The sequence below is a fragment of the Orbicella faveolata genome, unplaced genomic scaffold, assembly GCF_042242905.1.
Source record: "Orbicella faveolata isolate gen_17 unplaced genomic scaffold, um_ofav_v1 contig_47, whole genome shotgun sequence".
Lineage (NCBI taxonomy): Eukaryota > Metazoa > Cnidaria > Anthozoa > Scleractinia > Merulinidae > Orbicella > Orbicella faveolata.
Genome location: NW_028301577.1, coordinates 1,669,628 through 1,697,540, shown reverse-complemented (window position 1 = coordinate 1,697,540; position 27,913 = coordinate 1,669,628). Strand labels below are relative to the sequence as shown.

The 27,913-nt window shown below is 38.6% G+C and overlaps 5 protein-coding genes across 5 annotated transcripts; 3 read left to right on the top strand and 2 right to left on the bottom strand.

Moving 5' to 3' along the window:
* Positions 1-769: 769 nt before the first annotated feature.
* LOC110056290 (uncharacterized) lies at positions 770-2,054 on the bottom strand. The gene has a single exon (XM_020762746.2). The coding sequence runs from the start codon at positions 2,052-2,054 to the stop codon at positions 1,098-1,100; it is 957 nt and encodes a 318-aa protein (XP_020618405.2). The 3' UTR covers positions 770-1,097.
* On the top strand, positions 1,976-10,483 carry LOC110056222 (leucine-rich repeat-containing protein 43-like). Its single transcript, XM_020762683.2, has 13 exons — positions 1,976-2,108; positions 2,293-2,386; positions 3,545-3,732; positions 4,680-4,790; positions 4,903-5,033; positions 5,346-5,466; positions 5,992-6,109; positions 6,320-6,396; positions 7,836-8,034; positions 8,864-9,082; positions 9,405-9,478; positions 9,631-9,868; positions 9,981-10,483. Exons 1-13 carry the CDS (start codon positions 2,010-2,012, stop codon positions 10,247-10,249), a joined length of 1,938 nt encoding a protein of 645 aa, XP_020618342.1. The 5' UTR covers positions 1,976-2,009; the 3' UTR covers positions 10,250-10,483.
* On the bottom strand, positions 10,369-15,725 carry LOC110056244 (short-chain specific acyl-CoA dehydrogenase, mitochondrial-like). Its single transcript, XM_089280207.1, has 9 exons — positions 15,462-15,725; positions 14,768-14,917; positions 13,965-14,076; positions 12,905-13,227; positions 12,330-12,386; positions 12,070-12,150; positions 11,879-11,974; positions 11,457-11,513; positions 10,369-11,052 (listed from the first exon to the last, which is right to left on the bottom strand). The coding sequence occupies exons 1-9, from the start codon at positions 15,702-15,704 to the stop codon at positions 10,900-10,902; spliced, it is 1,272 nt and encodes a 423-aa protein (XP_089136333.1). The 5' UTR covers positions 15,705-15,725; the 3' UTR covers positions 10,369-10,899.
* On the top strand, positions 15,712-22,736 carry LOC110056270 (iron-sulfur cluster co-chaperone protein HscB-like). The gene is made up of 6 exons (XM_020762732.2): positions 15,712-16,147; positions 16,534-16,630; positions 17,489-17,578; positions 17,849-17,987; positions 18,418-18,465; positions 20,422-22,736. The coding sequence occupies exons 1-6, from the start codon at positions 15,879-15,881 to the stop codon at positions 20,511-20,513; spliced, it is 735 nt and encodes a 244-aa protein (XP_020618391.1). The 5' UTR covers positions 15,712-15,878; the 3' UTR covers positions 20,514-22,736.
* Positions 22,737-22,857: 121 nt separating this feature from the next.
* Positions 22,858-27,802, top strand: LOC110056635 (EF-hand domain-containing protein D2 homolog). Its single transcript, XM_020763152.2, has 5 exons — positions 22,858-23,029; positions 23,448-23,573; positions 23,831-23,963; positions 24,913-25,027; positions 26,939-27,802. Exons 1-5 carry the CDS (start codon positions 22,954-22,956, stop codon positions 27,083-27,085), a joined length of 597 nt encoding a protein of 198 aa, XP_020618811.1. The 5' UTR covers positions 22,858-22,953; the 3' UTR covers positions 27,086-27,802.
* Positions 27,803-27,913: the final 111 nt, after the last annotated feature.

Here is a 27,913-nt window from a genome sequence, read left to right as displayed (position 1 = left end):
CCACTTGATTTCAATATGTTAGTGATTTTCAGCTTGAGAAACATCAAATGAGGCCACAAACTCAAGCTAACATACTTATATGCATATTTATGAGACACCATTAGCAAAATTTAATATCAAAATGGAGTGCCAAAGATGGCCAGAAAAGCCTGCAATATTGGGGAGGTCTAGAACCCAGTATGTTGCCATGGTAATAAAACTGTTAAGCTTGTATTGTGGAGCACATTTAGTAGAGTCTTACTGCAAAGGATCAAACATTTCTGATTCAAATTGGCTGAGATATCTCATCATATTTCATCAAAATTTGGTTGAGTGTAATTTGCATATTTTAAAAACTTAAATATCTCTGGAACGAAAAGAGATATTTGAAAATAATAAACACCATTTTTCTTCTCTTACAGACTACCTGTTTATGTTTTAAAATGGCTTAGATAGGAAAGATGCAATTTTCGTCATAGTACCACTTTACGGAGTGCTGTGGGTTGGGTTATTTTAGTTCAAGTACACAGTCAGAGCAAGAGAGAAAACAAACCTTGTGATCTTAACCACACTTGTGAAGTTTGCAAGGAACGGCCTGTTGAGTCTTGGCATTTGCAACAGTAATAATTGCCTTCCTCTTTATATTTTCACCACAAATTCTGCCATTTTCTGGCATGTGTGGTCAAGTGGACTAGTTTCTGCATGTGTATGTGGGTGTTAGCTATTTTTGCAACTTTTAACACTCAAACAATTATCATTCAACTCTCTGTACAAACCATAAACACAAACCTTCAATTACACTTTTCATTTTGAAACTGGAGATTTCAAAAATCAAAAAACAACCATAACATCAAAAACCGCACACTCGCACACTCCATCTCAATACAGTGAACTTCTTAAGCTTCTATTTATTTTAAGGAGCAAAGACACTGCAGTTTTAACCTTTCTTAAGCTTCTTGTTAATGTAAACGAAAACCAACAGCTACACGTGAGATAATTTACTTAACATGTAGACCTTCCAAGGTGTATATAACTTTCATTCTCTAAGTGACCAGCAGGTACAAATTTCTGTCACGGGGAAAGAAATATACAGATGTAATTGGGTAACGCTGCATGAATCATTCATCGTCTTCTGAGGGTTTGTGCTCACGCAGTCCTCCACGAGCCTTGACCTTTCTTTTAGTAAACGTTGTTCTCTGTTTCTCTTCTCCTGCAGAATCAGAGATCGGCTTTGTGATCTCTGAAGATACAATGTCTATACCCTTTTCTAAAGCGTCTTGTTCTTTTAAGTGTTCAAGGCAAACTGCATCCCCTGGGGAGTGAGATGTCTTTTTCGCGGGATGAGCCTGTAACTGTGTTTTAGGTGTTTTAGCCGGAGATTGTCCTATAACATACTCAGGCATGATATTGACACCATCAACAAGCAGGGACTTAGGGAGAATTTCATCCACCTCCATTTTGTGTTTGATGGCCGATTTTGAAAAAACGTGTTTCTCGGCCATCGCTACGTCGGACTCTAATTCTACACTTCTGTTGGAATTTTCCTTTCTTTTACGAATTTCGTCCATAAAAGAGAGAGCAGCATGTCTGTTTAAGGCATCACCAGTCAGCGTACCAACGTTCTTTTCAGTTCCGTCCTCTTCCAGACTATACTTTGTCCATTTTTCTGGGTGCAAAACGTGATCTGGAACACGTTTTGGTGCACGAGCTCCAAATGGTTTCGATTCTGTTTCGCTCTTTTCAGTCTTTTGCTCAGGTTCAAGCTTGTCTAGACATCCAAAGATCGAATTACTACGACCTTGGAAATCTGAATCGCCACCAATTCGAAGAAACCCGTCTTTTTTCTCGGTCATTTTGGTCAATGAACATGAGTCCGAGACAACTCGTCCGACATATTGGAACGAATAATAGGTTCCAGATTCCTCTCTGTTTTTCCACTGCTTGGAAACAAACCACGGGAGCCTCACTCTCGTGTGTTTTAGTTGGCAACCAAAATGGCGGACAAACTCAAAATATAGACAGAAAATAACATGGCTGAAACGGTCCGTTCTTTTAATGTTACTGCCGCGTTTCATTCGCAGCTTAATACTTTATGTATCCGAGAATTCCCTTGTGGATATGGTAGTTGGGTAAGCTTAAATATTTTACTTGCTGTTTGGTACTTCGTCTGCATGGAGAAAATAGCAGACATGTTAGGATGTAATAACATTGAAGACATGTTTCATGATTTTTTTTCCCTGATGATTGTTAGTGGAATCAGGCCTATATAACATTTTAATTGTAAAATACTAAAAGACTTTTGTTTTTCTTAAGCGAGCTCAAAACTTGAGCAGTAATGTAAGCCTGAAGAGCACAGGTACCTTGAAGCTTGGATCATCATCTGCAGTTATACCAGCAATAATTCCAGGTTTGAAACTATTGATTTATTTAATGGGTCTAATGGTTTCTTAAGTTTTGAATTATAGGTCATTTTTTACTACAATACAGTGACTCTTATAACCAAACTTCAGATTTTTTATTTGTTTTTGAATGAAACTTGTTTCCAGATCTTCTCTCTCTTTGAGAGCGATCCACCCCACAATCAAAACTGGGCTAACCGATAGTAGGCTTGAGAAAAACACAAATGTCTACTCTCTAGCACTATGCTGGCGGGAGGTTTCAGCTCGTAGTGCCGTTGAGAGCTAGGCTTTGCCCTTTAGCCGACTTGTCTGATCCAATGCGGGTTTTACTGCTGCGGGAATAACTTAGGCGTTGGTCACACAATGGAAGTTCGCCTGTCACACCTATCGCAGAGCAGCAAGCCCCCTTTACGCCATTTATTATTGTGTGGTTTTTGTGTTCATCTACTACAAACGTTTGAACATAACTGTCTAGGAACTGCAACATAATCATATTTAACAAAAAAAGGTGTGCTGCAAAGGGTGTTTAAACTATGACCCTTTTGAGGATGAAGCAAATCAAAATTGATACCTGATGTAAGGCCCAAACCTGAAAAATTGCACCTTATTCAAGGGGAAAACAAAACTAAGAATGGTGTGAATGGGTCAACTTTATTTCATTTCTGTATCATAATTTTGAAAGTTAAGCATCAAGCATAGAATTTGTTTTTCAGGTATGTATGCACTGCAATTTTAGCTCATACAATTTAAGTACCCTATCTAAGGATAACAACAAGAACACAATGCCAACAGGGGCAAAATTGAAACCCTATTTAAGGATAGAGAACCTCATAAACCATACCCTATTCTGCAGCACATATCTATAAAGCTCATCAATGGGAGTGCTCCAGGAGCGAAGGAAACCCTTCTTGGGGTAGGCTGCTGCATCCTTTCACTATAACTCTGGACTGCATAACCCATTAAAACTGAGATGTTTCAGCTGTACCTTAAAGGTGCCTTTGTTTAAGATATGTTAAACATGTATAGGTATGTTAAACATGTCTTTTAAATAGCAAAATAGTTAATTTGCCAACCCTTTTCTGTAGTTTAGCTAGTAAAATCCCTACCCTATAAACCTTCAGTCTGTAAAAGGTGCCCTTCATCTTGATTTTAAATGTTCTGAACAGAACATAGTGCCCAGCTAGAGACAGTTGAGAGTCTCCAAGAGCTGGCTGTGAAGTTGCCTTATGATGTGGACTGTACCTGGAGTAGTGAAGCTGAGAGCTTGCGTGAAATTGCTGTCAAGACACCTGATAAACTTACAGAAGCCTTTATTCTAAAATTCTTCAAGTCACTTCGAATTGTAGATAAAAAGGTGAGATCATATGCAGGACAAGATGGGTTACTTGCTTTATTAAAATAGTAAGGTTAGGATAAATGACAGGGCTCAAGACTAACGGTAGCCAACTAGCCACAGACTGGTAAAAATTCCATTTTGGCTAATGAAAATGAAAGTTTGTGAGCACTGGAGGCCCAGAGGAAACCAATAAAAAGTTAATTTCAAATTTTTCACAAAACGAAATCAAGTCAAAGTGTCCAGAATTTAAAACATCGGCTGTATCATATATAATTTACTGGCCCAAACAAGAACTTTAAATTACTAAAATACGAAAGAATGATTAACTTTTTTGTTTGTTTTTTTCCCTAGAAAAAGCGACAAACAACAAACAAACTGCTTGCCGCTAATGATAAGTCATGCATGAAATCCTGTGGAACTCTAGGGATCATGTTTCATGCACGCAACATCTGGAGTTTATGTATGCTTTCAAACAATTAAAAAATTTGCAGTTGTTTGAAAATTTGAATGATGCCTATATAATATCAATGTCTATGTTTGAAACTTGTAAAGTGGAATGAATTGTTGTGTTCATGAGAAATCGTGAATCGGCATTTTGAGAGAAAGGAATCAGTGGCTAGTTGCGAAGTTAAAGTTCTGTGGGAATTTCTCATGGAAGCGAAAACTTCGGGTTTCATTGTTGAGCGGCACCTATTATTATAACATCGATACCTATGTTTGCAAATGTCTGTATCTGGCTGGTGAAAAATTTGTTTTGGCTAGTGAATCAAACCTGTCACTAGCCACTGGGCTACCAAACTGAAAAGTTAGTCTCGAGCCCTGAATGACATTTTGTTTATTAACATCTTGTAGATTTTAATTTTTCTTTTACTTGTAATATTTATATATTATTTTTATATATCATTATTATTCAAAGAATCCTCTTATATTGATTCCCAAGATCATGTTACAAGTTTTTATTCCAGGTAACAGAAATCGATGATGGACTTCTTCAACTTAAAAATCTTAAGCAGCTGACTTTGAGTGCAAATCTAATCAAAAACATAGACTCCAAGAAACTTCCCAAAGGGTTACAGGTATGTTACAGATCCATGCAGTCAACTGTTATAATGCGTAAATTATAACATAGGCTATTATGAGCTGAGATTCTACAAATAATTAAATGTAATTGTGATTTTTTTTTTTTAGGAGCTGGAACTTGCAGCCAATCAAATTTCAGATATAAGTGCTCTGTGTGTGTGCCCTCCACCTCTGATTCACTTAGGCCTCAGCTACAATCTGATTTCTTCTATCACAGGACACATGAAGTCAACTTCATGGTACGAATCTCACTTAAGTCAAGCAGTAATATCATCAGAGAGTTCAGACACTATGTCCTAAGTTCCAAATAAAAGTTAACACTTTTGAAATGTAGTAAACAGACATTTAACACCCATATTCTCCTAGGTTAGTCTAGGCCAGGCCAAAAACGTTCTTCATACAAATGGGGCGCTTGTCTGTTGCAGGCTACACTCAAGTCCTAGAGCGTAAAATTGTCTTTGCTAGTACATTATTACTTATATCTGTGTGTCATATAACTTGACCCATTCAAATGTACTAATAAAATAAATTGTCATCTTTGCTTGTTTCAGGCCTCATCTTTTGTCTCTGGATTTAAGCTTCAACAACCTTGCAGATCTATACCACACCATCAATGTGCTCAAGACATTACCTAAACTGAAAAATCTTGTCCTTCAGGGAAATCCACTGGCGGTACGTACTCAAGGACATTTTTCCTTTTACCTTTTCATATATTTTTTAGGGCAGAAATAGGCAAATTTCTTTCAAAGTTATAAATCTGCTCACTTCAAGTTTCCCAATCCTTATTTGGATCACATGGGAATTCATTTATCATTTGCCCTCTAATTGGTAAGTAGAGAAGTGTAGTTTTAAAATCTAATTTTCAGGGAAACAACAGTCAAAAAAGATAAATGATGATGACAATAATCAAAGTACTCAGCACTTTAGTGTTGCATAATCCTCAGAAGTTATTTTGAAAACATGTATGACTATCAGAACTTAACTATTTTTCAGAAGATTATTTTATTTGTGAACTTTTGAAACTTCTTCATAAGTTAGAGGCAGTTTTGTACAAGTTGTGTGCACAAAGGGTCATGTTTTACCCCTATTTAGTCTGTGTTAAATTTGCAAATTATAGTGTAGTTACCAGTGCTGTTGTAAATGAATATTAAAATTGAAATAGCTTGTTACTTCTGTTTAACTTTGTCGTTTTTTTAGCTTGTACCAGGCTACCGTGGTTACACAATTGACTCAATTCGTCAACTAACAATTCTTGATGATATCAGAATTTCTGCAGATGAGAAACATTTCTTCAAAGGGCTTTCTAAACTGAAAGGTAATGATTTAAAATTAATGGAGGACAGGTCAGGGTATCTGACCTAGTATCTGACCTGACAAATAATATTGAAATATTATCATGTTGTAGTGGTAAAACTTGATTTTTGTTGACACTGCCATTTTAATGCACCAAACATTTCATTAAACATAGTTAAGTCTCTTCAGTCATTGTGGTAATTTGCTGTAATAAATGATCATCTTGTTTAAGATGTTCCAGTGGATGAAGCTCAAATGATGATATCCATCAAGACAATTAAAGGTGTTAGAATGCCTGAGGAAATTGAGGTGAATACACTCATATTTCTGGCATAATGCTTCCTACTTAGAGATGGTCAACTTGCTAGATTTTGACCTTTACAAGTACATTATATTACATTATAAGGTCTTGATTTAACACTGTACACTACATTAATCAGCACTAGCAAAACCCTGGAGGGCCACATTAATACAAAATGCATATCAGCAGCCTTGATGGTTGCAAGAAAGCTAGTACTGGAGATAAATAAGTAAATAAATAAATTTATTATTTGCTCTGTCTCACAAGGACTGGGAACTACCAAATTCACAAATTTGATTGGCTGAAATCGATATTGAAAGCGGTCTAGATTTTCCCATCTAGACCGGCGTCTAGACCGGTAATGTTTTGCAGTGAGAAAGTTGCAAACAAAAATGCAAAATCATTGGCTATTTTCATCTAACAATATTTATTTATGGCAGTGCCAAAAGCCTGACAAGAACAAAAAGTAAAGAGGATGAGCAAACTTCCTGACCTCAGTCACAGACCTCACTGCGTTCGGTCTGTACTCACAACCTTGGTCAATATTCTCCCATAAAGACCTCCTGCTCAGTCAACATAGTAAGAGCTAAATCTCAATTGACCACTCCCCCAATGGGGCTCTTCAGGCTCAATGAAACCAAGTGATGAAACAAATAATGCAAATGAACATACAACATAACATAGATAAGTACATTATATTACATTATAAAGTCTTGATTTAACACTGTACACTATATTAATCAGCAGTAGCAAAACTCTGGAGGGCACCACATTAGTACTTTATTAAAAATCCCAACTGGCAGGAGGCAGACCAGTTGGCTATTTACAAGCATAACAGAGGAGTTTAACTAGGGTCTACCAAGAAACAACTCCAGCTTAGTGGTCAAAGCGGGACTTCAACCCGCTGGCGCCCTAACCACTCAGCCACGCTGCCTCCTTGTGACATCTTAGATTTGACAACTTATCAAACCCAAGCTGTCGCCTACTTTAAATAGTCACCGTTTTAGTTATATGTTCTAGATAAATTGTCACTACCTAGATTGCTACATACAAGCATGAAATTTAATAAAGGTAATCTATGTACCTGAGAGAGGAATTCTATATAGCACTAATGAAGACGTGATAAAAATTGGGTACTACCAGATGCTTAATGTTGGCATCTCTAAGCATACAGCAAGTAAATAAGAAAATACTAACAGGAATGGAATTTTTGCAACTGGCATGTGGTTCTTGAATACTGGACAGTTACAATGTCTATTTTTTATTTTTTTTTTTGAAAACTTTGTAATGAGCATCCCATGGTGTTTAAAGTGAGAGTGCCACTGGGGTTAATAACATGTAATGGCCAGATGAAAATGATAATCAGTCCACAAAGTGGTGTCATTACACTTTTTTATCACTCATATGAAGTAATTGTTACTTCGTATTTCACACAACTTTTCCACAGGATCCAGAAATTAACACTGATTACCCAAAGACCGAACACAAGTATCATGTGGAATTTAAATTCCTCAAAAGTGCAGCCACAGTTATTCTGTGTGAGTCTCCTACACTGTCAATACCCACCATCTCTATCATAGCTGATGACTGTAACAGTGATGGCCAAGAGGAAGGAACTGTTGACAATGGTGATGATCAAGATACTGGTGAGTCAGTCAATTGGGCAATTCAAGCTGGGTTGATGGCTCCTTTCTCGCTTCACAAATAGATCAAATGGGTAGAATTAGTGATAGCATTGCTAGGGGAGTTGCAGCAGTTAATTGGGGGAAAAAATCACCAGCTTGGTTAATGGGTTGTTACTTTCTTTTGTGCTGATTCTGCTGACCAGTGTTTTTCACAAGAGGGGTAACATTTGCCAAAACAAAAAATGTCAACAAAATGGCTGCCAAAGCGATAAACTGATCTTTCTCATTTGGAGTGGAATGATAATTATTGCTCCCAAATTAAACAATACTTGGTATACAGCAAAGTTGGGTGTATAATTTGATTCATTAATAACTTTGAGAGCTTTTAACCAAAGCAGTGCCAAAAATCATGTATGAGGGTTTTATGCTCGAAAAGTGCACCTCTGCAGATTATATGAAATCTCCATGTACTCTCTCATTTTTTCACAGTACTTTTATGGCTTGAACATTTTTATTTTCCATGTAAACACCGAAAAAAAAAGTTCACTTACCAGAATTTCACATCAGATTTGCATCTGAAATTTTACATCGCCAACCTGCAACTGTTGAATTATTCATGCAGAATGGGCTAGAATGGGCTAAAATGATTTGCACAGTGAGCTTACAGTGTATTGTGGACCTTCATCCAATTTTTGGAAATTTTCACAGACACAGTCATGTGACCGTAAGCAGCATTAGCATATAGCAGATAATAAAGTAGTCGTTAATAACAAAATAATACAACTTACAATACACAGAATACTATTTTCAAGCAGCTAGTTAGTCATCACAAAGATGTTTCTCTGCATAGGTCTGTTTCAAGCAGTTGTAACAGGAAGCATGCCGTGGAATGAAGACGGGATAGAACTTGACTACAACAAGAACTTTCACACACGTCTACTGGTCCCACTGCGGGACTTTATTCAAGATGGCATTCATTTTACTGTGATAAAAACCAAACATATGTATGTTTTGGAGGATCCTAATGCACTACAGAATATGGAAACCAAGCCGCCAGCCTCAGCAAAAAGTAAAAGCTGCTGCTATTTTGAGCAGAATCCAACTGTTTGTTATGTAAGCTACAAAATTATTTCAGAGAGTACTTTGCAGATACAATGACTGGATCAAAGCAGTATGACTGTACACAGCAGTGTGGTAGCTATTGTTAGGACTCATCAGCATGCAGTGGCAGGCTCAAAAAACTGCTTTGAACTCCATAGAACATGAAAGAACCATGGCTCTTGCTGATATGACAAGTTTGATGATGCTTGCAAGTGGTTGTAAAGAATAATATTTAATTTATGATAGTAATCACTGTGTAAAAGTTTCTTGCAATTGTTTTCACTCATAAGGCCGACCAGGAAGCAAGATACAAAAAGCTCCAAGCAAGGACAAGCGTAAAGATTCAGGAAAGGGAAAGGACAAGGTTTGTGGACCAACATGATTCCACTTAAATGGACCACAATATGTTGTTATTAAGAATAGACTAAAAATATGAAATCCCTCTCCATGTTTAAACGTAAATGTACATGCAGGTAGTCTCTTCTGAAATGTTTCAAAACTATTCACTCTTTCTAGGTCAAGGATGGAAAAGGCAAGAGAAATAAACAGGAAGACATAGAGTTGTTTGAGCTTCCACGAACACATTCAATTCTTGGTTCCTGTCAAGTTCCCTTGGCTTCATTGTTAGAAGGAGAACTTGAAGTTGAAACAGAGTGTGTCTGTGAAGGAGGAGAAGAGACTGGGGATAGTGACAAGAAAGATGGAGGGTCTGGTGCCAAGTCAGATATCAGTGAAAGAAAGAAGACAAATAAAGGTCAGTATATGTTATCCTTGTGAGGCTGTACGTTAGTTAATGTGAATAGTTTTAGCATAGTAGTTTCAAGAATCTCCATCTCTTACTAACAGTCTTTTGTGTTTTTTCGTAGATCCTGCTGATAAAGCATCCAAAGGCAACCTGCGAGCAGCTACTCCAGGAAAGGGCAAAGCTAGCCGGGGGAAGTCAAGCAAGGATGACAAGAAAGGAAAAGAAAAAGACAAACATGAAGAAAGCTTGGAAGATGAGGAAGATGCCACACCTCTGCCACCACTGACAATACAAGTACACATTAAGCTGCATTACTGGAAATCAGCCAGAGAGGCTGCACAAGAGTTCTTACTACAAGGTGTACCCAGCTCACATAGTGAGCACAACTAGTTTTTGTCTGCTAGATGTCGCTCATATCCTCAACCACACAAACATGTTAACTCTCACCTGTTTTTGTTTTATTTGTTTCACAAGCAAGACTATCAAAAAGAAGATTTGTTAATACAACATAGTTATTTACATGTGTTTTATTTGTGAAGTGTACATAAACAATTACATTAGGATGGAACTGTATATGTACATCATTGAACCAAATATTTTTTACATAAAATACATGTATCTCAACTGGTGTTTGCTTTCGAAATATTATACTATGGCACCATCCTAATTGTCTGCAATACAGTTGCCATCCTCTGATCTGTCAGTGACAGTTCTATTAGTGACAACTAAATTGCCGTACATTCGAAGTTCTTTGCTCAATCATTAATCTGTAAACTACAATACATTATACCGCATTCTTTAAAAGAAGATATCCAAAACTGTTTCTGAAAACTATGTCTGTTGTGGTCAAACATCTTCATTGATTTATAAAGTTGTAAGTCGAGAGTGAAATTTTGGCACCTCAAAATGAAAATCCCACTTAGCTGGTTTGTCAATAACACTGTCGTCAAGTTTGAGAAACTTCATGTACAATTTAGGTTTGAGGCATGCATAAATAAAATGCGACACCAAGTCTAGCAAGGATTTCAAGATTAAAATTATCACTGGCTATATTCTTTTAAAAGTCTTCCAGCAACTACAAGTCTTTGAATTTCACTTGTTCCTTCATAAATCTCGGTGATTCTGGCATCCCTGTAGTACCTCTCAGCTGGCATGTCAGTGACATATCCCATACCACCAAGGATTTGGATGCACTAGGGAAAAAAACACTTTTTAATAAATGGATGCAGTTTTAATTCTTGTTGAAGCTTCAGTCACCGTCAATTTGAGGCTTACATAAGAAAAAAAGTTCTGCAAACCAGAAAATATGAGATAGAGAAAAAGTTTAATCTAAGGTCTTACAGAAAACCATCATCTGGGGAGATGGGGTAGATGTACAACCAAATTCTCAGAACTACATTGAAAGGAACTGTATTCAAATCTATACTGGGAATCCAAAGTTAGAGCTTGAAATGAAAGAGGGTTATATGGGTCTGACCATGGAAATTTTGTGGCCAATTCAAAGTCTGAGTTGCTTAACTTATTTGGTGACAGGCAGCTTGGTGGTTGGGTTATAGACGAGTCTTTCATTGAAAGGTAATAGAAAAATTGGGAATACCTGATGTGAAAGATATGTTGCAGCTTCAGATGCTGCAAGTTTTGCCATTGCAGCCTCCTGTCAAAAGAAAAGTTGTGATTAACATAGCTAAATGAAATTTTCATTAACATTAATTTTATGGTCTAACATAGACTTTCTAAAAGTCCTTTCCAATAATTCTTTCCTGGCCTGTCAGTTTCGCCGTTGGAAAGGACGACCTCTCGCGACTTACGTCACTCGTACTCGCCCTCGCGACTTTGTCGCTCAAAGAGTCAAGGATTAAGAAAAGGTCAAAAAGTCCCAAGGTCGACTTGTGGCAAGTCTAGGCCTAACACTCCTTGTAATGCAATGAAGAAAAACAAAGATCACCTAAGGAATGGTTCAGTCCTGATTGTAAACATCCACATGCGATGACTCAAATCAACTTTACTCATGCATAGTACCTTAATGAAGTTCTCCCCTGCATCTTTCAGCATTGCGGCTTTCCAAGTCAGTAGCCTTGCACTTTGTAACTTAACTTCCATATCTGCCAGCTTCATCTATAGTGTATGGTGTAAGGACAGTCAATAAAATGCAAAAACAAACAAACATACCAAATAAACCAATGATGCACAAGTTGGAAAAGGGGTAATACCTGAATTGTTTGAAGGCTAGCAATTGGCTGACCAAAGGCAGATCTATTTTGTGCATAGTCAATGGCACAATCCAAGGCAGCCTAAAATAAAGACATCTCTATGATTGTTTGGCATTTGTCAAGGTAAGTTGTAACAACATTGCATGCCACTTATCTGGAGAGAACAAGTGACATTCAGCTAAAACATTCATCCATCATGTTTATAGCTTTTTCAATGCTGGATGCAAGATATGAATGAAAAAAAAAAGAAACCAAAATACCTGAGCTATGCCTAATGCTTGACCTGCTATACCAATACGACCTCCATCAAGTGTGCCCTGAAAAAGGAAGTAAAACAAACACCATCCTGTACTGAGAATACTTAATGTACAAAAAGGCATTGGAAAGGGACTGTCAAGTTCCTGATTATAAAAATCAGAGAATGTGGTAGAATGGTTTGGACATTTTGTTTAGCTATAATTATGTTTAAAACTCGTGCAAAATTACAAAGTAACTGTCAGAACATGCCGAGCACATAACTCTACATATTAACCACTGCACTCTCATGGTAAAGGCACATAGCAATTGTAACCAAAGCTGTCAATAGAACATGCATTTCTATCTATGGCTAAGTAACATAATCATTACTGGCAGAGTTATAAAAGGAGGAACGGTTTAAATATGACACCTCCAGTCTTATTTTACTGAAATATACATTACTGGCATTCCTTTCTGTTTGAGGGTCAAACAATTAGTCAATATATAGCACACTCTCATGACTGACAGTTTGGCATTATCCACATGAAATGTTCCACAAAAAAAAAAGTTACAAATAAAAAGTGTAAAGTTTACTGACCATTGCTATCTTGAAACCAAAACCTGGCTCTCCTAGAAGATTTTCTTTTGGAATGCAACAGTTTTCAAAAATAAGAGAGCATGTAGAAGAAGCTCTTATTCCCAACTTATCTTCTTTCTTTCCCAGTGTCAGCCCTTCAGTGGGTTTGGGTACAATAAATGCACTGATTCCCTTGTGTTTCTTTGACCTGTCAGTTGTCGCAAACACTACTGATGCATCAGCTTCATAGCCGTTAGTGATCCAAGATTTTGTTCCATTTAAAACCCAGTGATCTCCTTCTAACCTAGCAGTGGTCTTAGCAGCACCAGCATCACTACCATTGTCTTAAATGTAAACATAAACATTTAAGTTACATTAGGATCAAAGATAAGTCTCTCTTAAAGATAGATGAGATGAGCTTGATGGCTTGTTGTTGCCAGCAAATAACTCAACCTCTGAGCATAAAGAACCTAGGCAGTTAAAATCCCAATCCCTGTTGCTGCCATGATATAGAAGAATGGTTTGTATTTTTAGTTGTGCATTAGGGAAGTTATGGATGCAAGTGAGAATTTGGAGAGCACTTGAGTAATGAGAAGTTAGTGATTCTCTTGGCTATGCCACAAGCTACTCAAGGTTATGCTTCTCATATTGCTCTCTTAACACCCATTAGGGAAGTTAATGGATGCAAGTGGGAATTTGGAGAGCACTTGAGTAATGAGAAGTTAGTGATTCTCTCGGCTATGCCACAAGCTACTCAAGATTACATCCATATGCATCCACTTCTAAATGCACACAGACATCAGGATCCCAGAATTATGAACAAATATATATGTTAGAATCACATTTACTCACAACTGAATACATGTATGCTAAGGTAGAAACACGAAAAATATACATTTGTTTGCAGAGAATGGCTATGATATGTTTAGAAGTTAACAACACAAGTGCAGAACAATTTTCCTGCTAATTAAACCTTTTGTCCTGAGAAGTTGATAGTTGCAGTTGAGGACAAATAAAGCTTTTCTCTTGACGATCAAGCACTAAATGCATGGTAAACAAAATAAATTATTTCTCAAGGTACCTGGTTCACTGAGAGCAAAGCAGCCAATTCTTTCACCAGAGCAAAAAGGTGTCACCCACTTTCTCTTCTGCTCATCTGTTCCATACTTTAGTATAGGACCAAGGTAAAGAGACTGAAAATAGATCAGTATAATAAATCAAGGTTCTTCATGATTTCGTCAACTGTTGGACTTAAGTGTACAGGCATGACAAGATAGCATATTATTAACAGGCTCTGGTTAAAAGAACCTAGAGCATGTTTCCTTACCAGTGACACCCATCACATATGTTACAGATTATAAGTTCACCAAAGAACAATGACTAAATATTGTTTTCTTTCTTCTCTCTTTTTTTGGTACACTTTCATTGACATCTGTGGGATGCACAGTGGCCTCATGGTTAGTGCGCTCAACCCCGGAGCGAGCAGTCCAAGTTTGAGCCCTGACCGGGGACATTGTGTTGTGTTCTTGGGCAAGGCACTTTACTCTCACAGTGCCTCTCCACCCAAGTGTATAAATGGGTACTGACGAATTTAATGCTGGGGGTGACCCTGCAATGGACTAGCATCCCATCCAGGGGGGAGTAGAAATACTCCTGGTCACTTCATGCTACTGAAACCGGGATAAGCTCCGGCCTGATAAGCCACTTGGCTTGTATGCAGACTTTACCTTTCATTGAGATCACATAGTATGCCTCATACTATACTCTTAGAGATCTAGACAGAACCTAATTTGCACAGTTCGCATCTGTAAAGGGTCTCTAAACTTTCGTCTAAAGAAAATGTCATTTCCATTAAGAGTTTCTTATATAATGCTACATACTTACATTATTTACACTCATTATGACTCCTGTTGACGCACAGCCCCGGCTGATTTCTTCCATTGCTATGGCATATGCCAGATAATCCAATCCTGAACCTCCTAATGATTCTGGAACTTCCATTGACAACAGGCCCAGTTGTCCAATTTGTTTGACCTTTTTAATGCAATTTTGGACAGAGCCTCATCAATTTCCATGTAGATTTAGAGTTAAATGAAACACCACTGGGGATTACTTTGGGGTAAAACTGACTGATAGGGTTCTGGACATCCTGCCTACCACACCACCCTGACTACCAACTCTTTGAGCTCTTTACATGTCACATGTGATAAATGATTTGAAACTCTTTCCTATTTCTCCTGTCCTAGCCACCTTGCGAGTTCTGTTTCCTATTCATATTTTCTGCTGCCTATAGACTTCCTGCCCATTTGCCTCTAGTGTGGATGGCTGAAGAGGTTGGGTTAGGTTGCTGTAAGGGGTGGGTTGGGGGTGGTACCAAACTATTGCCTTTTCAGAGACAAGGTCACTAAAGCTCCGGCCTGATGGGCCACGGCTCGTATACAGACTTTACCTAACTACCTATCTGACTGGGTAATTTATTGTGGTTCGGCCCATATCAAAAATCACTAACCACAACGTTGACGTGATTACTCAAGTATTGCCGTATAAATGACAAGAACATGCATGTCGTGTTCTTTACCTGCTCCCCTGGGTATTTGTGCTCTTTATCCAGACTCGCGGCAATAGGGACGAGTTCATTATCTGCGAAATCCCGACATGTTTTCCTAAGCATTTCGTGCGTTTCAGGAAGTTTAGCGAGATTTGATACATGCCTTCGTGGTCTTATGATCCTTTCACTTGTTAGTCGAGGCAAAACACAGAAAATGTAACTTTTTGGAGAAGTAAAAGAAGATATTATTTTTCGTGACATCGTTGTCGCCATCTTTGTTGACCTTTGGAGCCAGGCCAGACTGGATTCATTAGGTGCGTTGTGTACCAATACATATGATGTCCCCAACAAAGGGTGATGTAATTTGCCTTCAGCACAGCGCAGTTGCGGTGTTACTGTTGGAAGTTTGAGCTTATATGTGCGAGGTGATAATAAGCACTACACAGTATGTTTGGCAGAAGATTTATTCCAAAGATCGCCGCTTTCTTTCCAACGGGAACCATGAATAATTCGATTTCTCGGTCAAGAAACGCATGGCTACTTACGGGACAATACAACAAGTATGCTAGCAGCGCGAAAAGCAAGCGTCGGTCGAAGGACAGACTATGTTGGAAGTGCAGCGCTATACTCAAATCAGCAGTGGAGTTCTTCTGTCCTTCTTGTAACATAATTCAAAGGCCATCAAAGACAGCAACGTATTTTGAGCTGCTGAACAGGTGAAAGCGATTATTTGATGACTTGTGTGTCACATCAGCCAACCCCCCTGCTGCTGATGGGGGGGGGGGACCACCACCACTGCAAGCATCAAGGAAGTCATTTAGTGGTTCAAATCTGCACCAATCCTGTTGAAACGCTCAAAAAAATGTTTTCCAGAAAATACTCATACCACTCCTCTAGAAACTTTTCTTTTTTTGGGGGGGGGGGGGGGAGGGGTTGGGATGGGAGAGGTTGTAGACCTCTGAACACCCCTAACCACTTTGGATACTTCATACTTGCCCTTGAAAACTTTGACTTTCTAAAGTCCCATCTCCTTGGAATTTCCATTGATGCTCCTTGTACTAGGTAATGATATGTTGACAATAATGTTATTCTCTTGATGTAGCCCCAAAACATTTGACATCAACACAACACAGCTGGCAGAGGAGTATAAAAGACTACAGTGGAAACTACATCCTGATAAATTTAGTGACCTGTCAAAGGTATTCTATGTTATGAAGATTAATTTACATGAAGGTTGTTTTCAAAATGTTGAAATTACAAACTTGGTGCCTTCTCAGATCCCAGGGCAATAAAACAAAAGAAACCACATTAAGAATGAAGAATGTGTAAGATTCTTCATTTTGTCCTGAATTTCAAAGCTAAGTTACAATTTTAAAGTTTTGAAAATTACCTGAGATAATAAGGTTTTGTCCTTGGGACAAGAATGGTGTAGTGATGGGGATGCTGATTAATCCTGCAAAAACTCTGTCACAGAAAATCTCTATACCCCTTCCACAGAAAGGTTTTTAGTTTGGATCCCCTATCCCTTACAAAATTACAGGTCATCTTCCTTAGCTTTTCTTTAAGAAGTCTGCTCTTGAACATTCCTCTCTGTTCTCAAAACTCCAATGATGGATGTCAATGTTGTGATTTTTCAGGGAGCAGGGATGGCAAAGTAGTGAGAGTGCTCACTTCCCCCCCAGTGTGGTCCGGGTTCGACTGCAGATTGGTGCTATACGTGGGTTGAGTTTGTTGTTGGTGCTTGCCTTACCCTGGGGGTTTTTCTCCAGTTTCTCCAGTTTTCCTCCCTCCACAAAAACCAACATCTCTAATTTCCAATTGGATCAGGAGAGAGGACCTGCATGAAAACCAGCTGAGGCTGATATGGCTTCCTCTCTAAATATTGTAATTTATTTTATATTATTTTATTTATTTATTTACAATTGCAAAAATTAATTCCCAAAAATACAAAGAAATTATTGATCCATAAAAATTAAACTCAGGATACAAAGATTTCTTGCCACACGGTAGTATGTAGTTTATTACTGTCAATATTGACAATGTTTTAACCTTAACAGAATGAGAAAAGCTTATCTGAGGAGCAGTCATCGCTGGTAAATGAAGCTTACCATACTCTTCTAAAGCCACTCAAGAGAGGCCTGTATCTTGTAAGTAACTTTATTAGTACTTTAATAGCACATGCTTAATCCTGAATTTTGGATACATTTGAAAACACACCTTTGTAATGAGAATGTTTATTCCTAATCATTCACATGTTATTTGAAGAGGTGGGAAAGGTAGGACAGTTGTTAGAAGTTGAGTAAAAAAAATGTTTAACCTAATGCCCCCCTGCCTTCCCCTACCCCCCCCCCCCCCCCCTTGAAAGAGTGGTATTGTCTTAAAATGCTATTTCTTAATTTGAATTTGTTTTCTTGTAGTTAAATTTAAATGGTGTACCTGTTACAGAAGATGAGGCAACATCGACAGATGTAAAATTCTTGAATGCAATAATGGAAAAATATGAACAAATTTCATCAGATGAGGAGAAAGCAAAGGAAGTCTATATTGAAAATACTGGTAACTGTTCTCATGTACCTTTTAATGCAAATACCTTTTAATGTTCTCATGTACCTTTTGATGTAAAAGGCCACTAACTTCATGTTTTGAATTTTACCGGTAATCCAAAAATGGTTGGAAATTATTCTTAAGCCACTTAATAATTAGTTTTGATGTTCATTATTTACATGGGCAAGTTATTTACAGTACAGAGAGGCTGCAAGTGTTAAATAAGTTGAGTGATAGAGAGCAGTGGTCTATTGTCCATTAATGAGGGATTCATTAGTCAGAGTAAACATCCTTCTTTCCTGTATAAACCAATGTATGGATCATTATGTTCACCGAAGGAAAAACTGTTGTCTGTTAGTTTGCCCTTCATTCAGTCCATTGCACCTGTTTTGTCTCTTTGTTCTGCTGCTATATAGCCATAAATTTTATATTTTCTTTTCAGGAGATCTGAAGGAGTGCCTTAAAAATGTTTCAAGTGCTTTTGAGAAAGGTGAATAAATCTATTTGAGAACTTTGAAAAAGTGTTAGCATTATACCATTTAACGTTTTGTATTGATTGAGTCTTGATTAATGCTTACAGGTAACCACAACATTTTATTTTGCTTTGGTCTCAAACCACCTAATAGTAATGATTTTTATTAACATGTCAGTGTAGACCCTCAGACCCTCTTTTAATTGGGAAATTTGATAATTTACTTGAATTGCCAATCAGACTTTGTAGAAGCACCCAGAGTGATTCCAATAGGAAATCTTCACTCGAAAAAAAAATGGCGTGAGCATACACAAGTGTGCTTGTGATTGGAGAGAAGTGTGACGTAGTTTGAAGGAAGGAAACACTGCAAAGTGATGTTGCATTATTTATTTTTCCTTGTTTTTGTTTTAGAACTGTCTACTGTTAATAGTCCTGCGAGCTCAAACCTTCTATTTTTTCCACCTCTCCACATTTTCTGTCCTGACAATCTCATGACAGAGAGTGAGTTAATGTCTTAATTGACAGCTTCAGTCACATTGTTACTTGTGTGACCTGAGAGTGCATCATGAAGGTTCCTGATGAAAAAATCCTGTAGCTTTCATCCAGACACAAAAATTGCCTCCCACTACAATGAATTCAACCTAAAAAGATTTAACAGTCACATGGAATCAGTCCCTTCTGATCACTTACTCCTTCCTGCGGGAAACCAAGCAAGAATAAACGGCTGTTTTTTTGCATTGTGACTTGATAACCGTGTGTTTGTAAAGCCTTGTGCATGCAGAACATCTACCTTTCAAAATAAAACATACGTTATTTAAGAAACAGAAACATTTTCTGTGTTCCCATCGAGTTTTTATTATGTAGTGGCTAGTGCTGGTCGTCTACATAATGGGAACATTTGGGGCCTGTTTACATGGGGGGAGGGTGTCCTGGCTAACCGGGCTACCCGGCGAAACCGAGCTACCCTGTAGGGGCTAACTTCTCATACGTTTCTTTAGAAAACGCATTGTAGTGTTTACATGCTAGACAGGGTAGCCCACCTACCCGGGGGACCCTGTCTACTTGCCCGGGACACCCGGCTAGGCGGGACAGCTTTTTACCATGTAAACGGTTCGTCCTGGGCTATCCGGGCTAGCCGAGGTGAGATAAACGGCAAAAACGTGGCAGCGCAAGGTGAATTTTTTCATCGTTACCATTAACAACAGTCCTATACACTGAAAAGAGGCCACTAGTGAAATGAGCGATAAAAAATTAAACTTGCCACCAAAAAGTTTCTTTGGTCGGCCATTTTGTTTGTTGTGCTTAGTGGCCGCTCAAAAGATAGCACACGCAGCCCACTCACTGCCCCAGTTAGGTGAGTTGCATGTAAAGGCGGGCTGTGTGTCAACCCTTCTAGCCGAGGTAGCCCGGTTAGCAGGGGTACCCTCCCTGCCTGTAAACATGTCCGTACTTGTTTCCCCGATGTTCTGAGGAAGATTTAGAAATATTACTGGATTAGTCAAATCCCAAGAACACTCATTATTACATGGCTAGCTCCGTGAGCGGGCAAGATGAATCAAATCCTGCGCTGTGATTGGCTACCCGAGCGGGCAGGATGGAGCTATCTTGCCCGCTCGGAACTACCCACTGTGTCCCGCAAGAAAAATTTCCCCAAAAGCCATATAATAAATCCTTTATTGACCAAGCTTGTTCGGTCAAGATGGCTGGATATTGGCCTCGTTCTTTTTTTGCGACTCGACTCCGTCTCGGTCCATAAACACGCAGAAAAGAACTTGGCAAATATCTAGCCATGTTGACCTCACACTTGGTCAATAACCCATACATAAAGGAATTTGTCCACCATGCGACATAAAAATCTCAACATGTTTCAATGAAGTGATGTGCGCATGTGAACAGCTGCAAGTTTCAAACAACAAATCAAGGAATTAAGTACCATCAATAGATGCACTCTTTAATCATTTTCTTTCTTTTCAGGGGATATGGAGACGGCTAGGCAGGAGATGGTGAAGCTGAATTATTTCTCTAAAATAGATGAATTTATCAAGGAACGAGAGAGCTGGGACTAATCGATCAGTCACAACAACAAGGCAAACAGTGTGTCCAAACTTGAGGACCGATACCACACATGAAATATAACTTGAAGTGGATTTTACTCAGATAAGGACCAGATGATCTGTCCGGACGGATAATCATTCTGTAGTATAAATCGAGCCATCTTCAGTTCCCCTTAGCCTATGTTGTCGAGAGAGCCGCCATCTCGCAGTTAAAAGACTAGATTTTTTTTCCTAATAATTTACAAGCAACAATTTCTGCGCTCTCGTATTGGCTAAGGGTACGTCAGAACAGTGCAGAAAATTGAAGCTGAGTGCAGAAAAAAGAAATCAATTCAGCGCAAAGCGGTGAAATGAAAACTGTTGGACAGATACGGCAGCTTCATGCACAATCGAATCTCGGACAAAAAATGCGTACAAAGAGAATGCTTAATTCAAACTGTGTACAACGACGTTTTAATGCAAACACTTGAAATGTGAAGCATAGCGAGAAGACTAGTTATATATATCTCGAGAGGTAACCGCTCGTTTCGCCCGATGTCAGTTCACCCGGACTACAAGGACTGTAAGTCTGTTCACTCGGACTGAAAGTTTCAAGAACGATATGTTTAAAAGCTTTCTTTCTTTAAACTAAACGAGCGAAAAAGACAACATTTCGGAACATTGTGGGGAAAATGAAACAAATATACAAAAAATATGCCAGCTCTCGTTTTTTAATCCACTGACTACGGAGCTGACAGTCCAGGCCAACCGACCATCCGTTCCAGCGAATGGATTCGGGCGAACTCACTTCCGGGCGAAACGACCGCAGTTCTCTCGAGGTGAGAAAGACGAGTAATCAACGTAAAAGTTTTAAGGACTAAGACGTAACACATTATGCCCGCATATTTTGGAGCATAGTATGGGTAGAGTATCGTGCATAATGGGGGCATGCATTTTGAAAGAAAACAATTTTATTTTATGTTTTGTTGATATTTAGACCTTTTTAGCTACTAGTCAGTTGTGGTAACAGGTTTTTGGGCCGCTTAAGTTGTTATCCTTGTTACAACAATCCAGAGGGAAACACGCTTGCAGCGACGGACTTTGTCAGACTCCTAGAGGACTCGGGATCTGTTACAGCAAAACAATCCAACGGGAAGACAGAGAATACGCAGTTACTTGGGTCCAACTGTAGAGTTTAATCCACTGCCGTACTCATATCAGAACGTAACCCGAATGTAACCAATACGGGATGGTGGTATCCGGCGTCCCACCACCGGGAGCGTAACCGAAGAACAATTTACAAAACACCTGTATTTATGCTAGACTCTAAACAAGTAATCTAATATTTCGTTTAGTAATCCTAAACTGCTATTGGCTGCCAGTGAGCTCATCGTTGTTCTAGGCTATTTCGTCATAGGTAGTCAGTTATTCTGCTCGTAAATATTAACTACTTACAACTCAGGTAGTTCTCAGTACAAGGTGTTACACGATAATACAGATAGACAGGTGGTTACTATGGTTATTGGACTTTCACTTGACTGCTAACTGTTGGCTTTTTTATGATTATGAATACTGGCAAATTCTCCCCTCACACAGTCCATTAAATTGGTAAAAAATTGTGAATATCTCTAGCTGTAAGGTTTATTAAAAAGTCGCGTGTGCTGAAAGTACACACGACACCAAAAACTAATGTGGATGCACCTATGACCAAAAAACCAATTTCTTGTACTGTTTACAAGCAACCTTTCAAAATTGCTATTTCACAATACGATAGTGAATATGGGCAAATGCATCAGTCTTTTTATTCGGTTTAAAATGAGAAAGATATATTACGCGTCTTATTACCAGTTAGAAGTCGCTTGTAACACCTTGTTCGAGAACACGACACAATGATATCCCGAGCACCGCGCGGCGCGGCCTCCATTCTTGTCCCCAGTGCTGGTCGTTTTAAAAGTCGATCACATGACTAAAAGAAACGGAGGCTCTGGGGAGGAGAATGCCGCGCCTATCACTCCATCGAAACAGTGAAAATTATTTCGATCGTTCATTTGGTGAAAGAAATAGAATTTGTTTTCTTGTGTGCCAAGAGAAAAAGGTTGGGGTGCAGCCGCTGAGTCGTGCAGCGTTTTTATCCACAGCTTTTCTTTAACACTGGGCTGCGCGCGCTTTAACTGTCTGTGGATGTTGTTTGTAAAATTTCTACTAATTAACACAGGGGCATTTCCTAAAGTAAATAAAAACTTTTGCGATAAAAAACCTGGATGTAAACAAAACGCAAACAACTTTACTGGGTATCAATTGGTATTTTTATTGGTACTTAAAACTGAACGTCACTTCCGTCGACATAATTTTCATTGTGATTATGACGTATAATTAACAAGTTTGATTCGTTCGTATGACGTTTCTGGCGTGGCGCAATGTATTTGACCGATAACTATGTGAGTTTACTGTGGTTAACGCCTTAAAATGCGTCATGGGTTGTTCTCCGAGCTATCCCATCACAAGAAGTCCAATAATCTTCGAGCCAAATGCTTATTTTGATATAACTGGTAAGACCTATGTACCGATGGTGACCTTTATTCTACCAAAAAACTCTTGCAGTATGAATTCCTGCGATACTCATAAAATAGCGCAACTACCCGAAATGATGATTCACCTCTTGGTAACGTTTTTTCCGTTTGCTGTTTTCAATTATTTTGTATTTGCCAATTTAGCTAATCATACACAAAAGCATCGTCTTTGGAGTATACTCCATTCGCTTTTAAAATTAATTTTTTTTTTCTTCACAATCGGTGGCAAAGTTTTCCCCTTTTTTAGGCTTGCTGATAATCCTTAAATTCTAAACCGATCAACGTGGAAACTCGGTTTTTCAAAGCATTACTCGAAACAGACATTCATAAAAAAAAAATCGAAAAGTTCGAAAAATTGAGATAGTAATTCACTAAAGGCTTTTATTAATTGTTACAGGAACAAGAAAAACACACGGCGAAAATGAATTAAGAAATACAGAATTTCAAAAAATCCAAGAGCGTTATTGGGAAAGATTACTTGAAGAGAGAAGGAGATCAGCGCTCAACAGAAGAAAATTTCAAGGTATGGAAAGTTTGCGCTTTACTTAATCAAGATTTGTCTATGACTGAAGTCAATATATTCCTGGCGCAAGCGAAGAGAAATGAAAACTATGAGCGAGCTTGAGGTAGACTTGAAGCGTTTGAAGAAAGCAGCACTCCATACAAGCATGACTGATTCTCTGTCGTGCTCTGTCGAGCTCTGTCGATTAATTCAAGCCGATGATCCAAGCTGAAAGCGGTATAACAAATGAAATGTCATTTCGCTTCTTTTCGTTTCAGAAATGGGTGAAAAAGACTTCCGATCATTAATAAACGAATTTCCAGAATTTAAGGAAGGAGACATAGTGGATTTGAGGTTACAATTCCAAACGTTTGATTTGAATCAAGATGGAATAATCGATTTCAAAGAATTGTAAGTATCTTCATTCTTAAACAAAACAACAACAACAATAGAAAAGGTTGGGGGAACGTGTCTTAGACATCGCCGCCTTTTTTTTCCGGCATGCGCTTCGCAGCTCGCTATTGTTGTTGGCCACATTTTATAGGTGACAATTACGGGACACTAGCATTTTGTATAGATGACAGTCTAAAAAAACCTCACAGAACGGATCTAAGCATCAAAAAACATCTTCTGCGATGTGCAAATCTAGCGATGAGTAAATTAGTCATTTGAGAAAGAAATCGGCTACCAGGGGAACTTATGCAGACACAGCCGTTTCCGTATGAAACACAGTTACAAAACTAAATGTGATTGGGAAAGGTTGTCTGACAACTACTGTCAGTGGTACAGACAGGAAACAAAAAGACAAAAAATTAAGGACCCAGAAATCGAGTTAGCCTCACGTTCTAAGTTTTGCTAATATTTTGGTAGCAATCACTCCAGCTAAACCAACTAAATAAATAAAGATATAATGCTCAAAATTCATCCATGATATATATGAATTATTGGCCAAGCGTAAGGTCAAGATGGCTGGATATTGGTCAAGTAATTGCTTTGCGTGTTTATGGACCGAGACGGAGTTGAGGTCCATAAACTCGCGAAAAAAGAACGAGGCCAATATCAGTTCAGCCATCTTGACCGAACAACCTTGGTCGATAAAGGATTTATTATATGGCTTACGGGGCAGTTTTCTCTTGCGGGACACAGCGGGTAGTCTCGAGCCATATAGCCAATCACAGCGCAGGATTTGGTTCATCTTGGGTAAACGTTCTTACTACATAACACCTGAGATGGTCTCTCCAGATTTCAGTTTCTTGAAAAAGCTCTTCCAAACATGGCAGCACATGGTACTTGTATGTCCTGTCATTTCACTCAAGTCACGGTTCATAATGCCGTTTCGTATTGATATTTCTTTCATAAGAATGCAAGTACTCGATGACCTTGGCGACAGATCTGAGCCCGCGGTACGGGAACAATACTTCAATGAAATTGACAAGGATGGATCTGGCGCTATCGATTTTGAAGAGTTCTTAGCGGTAAGACTCGGACTCTAGCATAATAGAAACACATCAAAAAATTATAGCAAAGAAGTTCGGAAAACTTTCTTACCAACTTCTGTAAAAGATCTATACGCTAAACTGAGCTTTCCCCTTAACTTTAAGAACTCCTTTCAGCTGTCCTTTCCCCGCTTTCCCTAGATGACAAGTCTTGGCAATTTATCAACACGAAAACACTGCACTGAGATCTCTGTTCACCCTTTGTGTGTGTTATGAAAAGAGAATTTTTTCCATCTATGTGCCAAGTGTAAACAGTAAAGAATCAAGGGTATGAAAGTCAATATGGGAGAATAGCAATGCTATCCATAATTAGTAGAATTCTACTAGTATACTAATGCAAATGCTGAAATATGATTGGCTGAGCAATTGAACAGTATCAGCCGTTAGTGTGCAGTGGCTGGAGGTCGTCTAGGAAATGGCGACTATTTTTGTTGTTGTTGTTTTTCCAAAGTTTTGGAGGAAAATTTTGATGCAAAAGGATAATTCAATTCCTGAGAAGTCTAAACGAAGGACATTTACGGTTTCTTGACTTTTAAAAAAGTTGAAATTATTGAGAAAAACTGATGCACGCGCGCACACAACTTCAATTTTAAATGACAATTCAATCCGAGCGATCTTTTTAAGGCGCAAAGTTTAATTATATGTCAAGTAATTGGAAACCGTTATTTGAAGTAAATTTTAGTAAGAATTCTACTAAAACAATTAGATTATTCGGTCTCGATTTCTATGAGGTGATAGTTGATGAGGCCTTCGGCCTCATCAACTATCACCTCATGGAAATCTCGAGCTCATAATCTAACTGTTAATTAATTCTCTCTTAGATTACTAAAATATACAGCAACAGAAAGAACACAAAGAAGGCAATGCCGGCGTATTCTGTGGCTGCAAGCTTACCCAAGTCCACCATCTTATTTTATATATACCCTATAGGTGATTTATGATCCAAAACAACCCCACTTCAGTATACTAACCCCATCACCCTCTATATGAAGCTCCCGTTCAAGGTTAAATATACCCTCTCCTCCAAAAGGGCTGAACTAAACGTGCCTGAATTAAAATCTGAAAATGTTCTGCCTTGTTCACTGATAGCTTAGTGCTTTAATTAATTGGAAATTCTATACTACTTCGGAACTACAGTGGAACCTCTCCATAACGGCACCCTGGGGACAGAAGAAACCTGGCGGTGGCCGTTGTTAAGAGGTGGTCGTTAGTGGAGCCAGGAGGTTCGACTGTAGATATACATGAAGACATGCCGGATTGATCATCGCAGTTATACACACAACTTAAGTGGTTGTGAAATTAAAGCCTGAAAAAATTTAGGCCTGAACAGGATTGGAACACATGACCTCTGCGATACCGGTGCAGTGCTCTGCCAACTGAGCTATCAAGCCAACTGAGAGCTGGTCACTTTGTGAGTTCGTAATATAACAGTAGATGGTGAAGACTACAAGTGAATATATGAAAAATCATATGTTTGGACCGCGGAGAAAGATATGAAGACATGATTGACCATCGCAGTTATACACCGTGGCACAACTTTAGCAGTTGTAAAATTAAAGCCTGAAAAAAATTCAGGTCCAGAGATATGATATTTCATATATCCACTTGTATTCTTATGAGTATTTTATATATACTTGTATTCTTCACCATCTGCGGGTATTTTACGAAGTCACAATATGTTACCAGCTCCCAGTTGGCTTATCGCAGAGGTCATGGGTTCGAATCCTGTTCAGGCTTGAATTTTTTTCAGGCTTTCTCCGCGGTCCAAATGTACGATATTTCATATATTCACTTGTGTAGATGTCTGTAGGCATACATGTTTTAACAGGTTTTAACAAAAATATATTTTTCCTTACTGCATCGTCGCTCATGTGTATTTTCATTTTGCAGCTCATCTATCAACTCCGGAAGACTACAGATGTATTTAACCAAAGTGAATTTGGTCAGATAGGCAATTTGTGCAAGCGTGGTACAGATAACATTCAGCGCGTCAGAAAACTGAGTGTCGCAAAGCAAATGCTAACGGGATTGTTTTAACACGACTTCGTTCCTAGTGTGGACTGTATGACTCAGACTTCTTTGATAATTGTAAAATATTGATGGCATTGAAATTCTAAGTCTTGTGAGCTATGTACAATTCCTCAATATGACTCGAACCAGGGCTTCTTACAACCGCGTTAAATTACAATTTGCAAATTGTATTGTGTTTTTTTTTTTTCGGGAACCGTTTGGTGAAGGCTCCCAATGATTTCAATAAAGTAATTTTCTCGTATTATGAGACGTTTTAAGAGTATTTCATTTGATAACACTGGATACCTTCGCTGTTAAAGTATTGGGAAAGAGCTACAAATAGATCGGCTGAGACAGGAGTACTCAGCGGAGCCGCTCCTCAAATTATCCGCTCCTCGGTCTTAATTAATTCAGCTGGCTGGGAACCTAACTAAAACAGTCATACCCTTGCTGGGAATTTTCCTTCACACGAAACTTGCTGGGTAAAAGTTCTGAAATGTAATTTCCTAGCTGGGAAGAAATTGAATTTTTTACAATGCATTCTGGAATTCATTGGCCAGACTGTGTTTGCTGACGACCGCATAGGCCAGATGGCGTGTGTAAATTAATAAATCTTTTGTTAGCCGTACAATGTGAATAATAATTGAAATTTGTTGGCAAACAAAGGTGTGCTGTAATAATGAAGTTAAGTGTTGTCTTTACAATGCCCCACCACGCTTCCTCTCGAAAAAAAAATCATAAAAATTAAGACATTCGGACCCGTTAACTATTTGGGCTCGAATTTGTCTGCGGCTTGTGTTTATGTTAATAGGGCCCGAATTAAGCCCGACTCCGCTTCCTTGCTAAATAATCGGG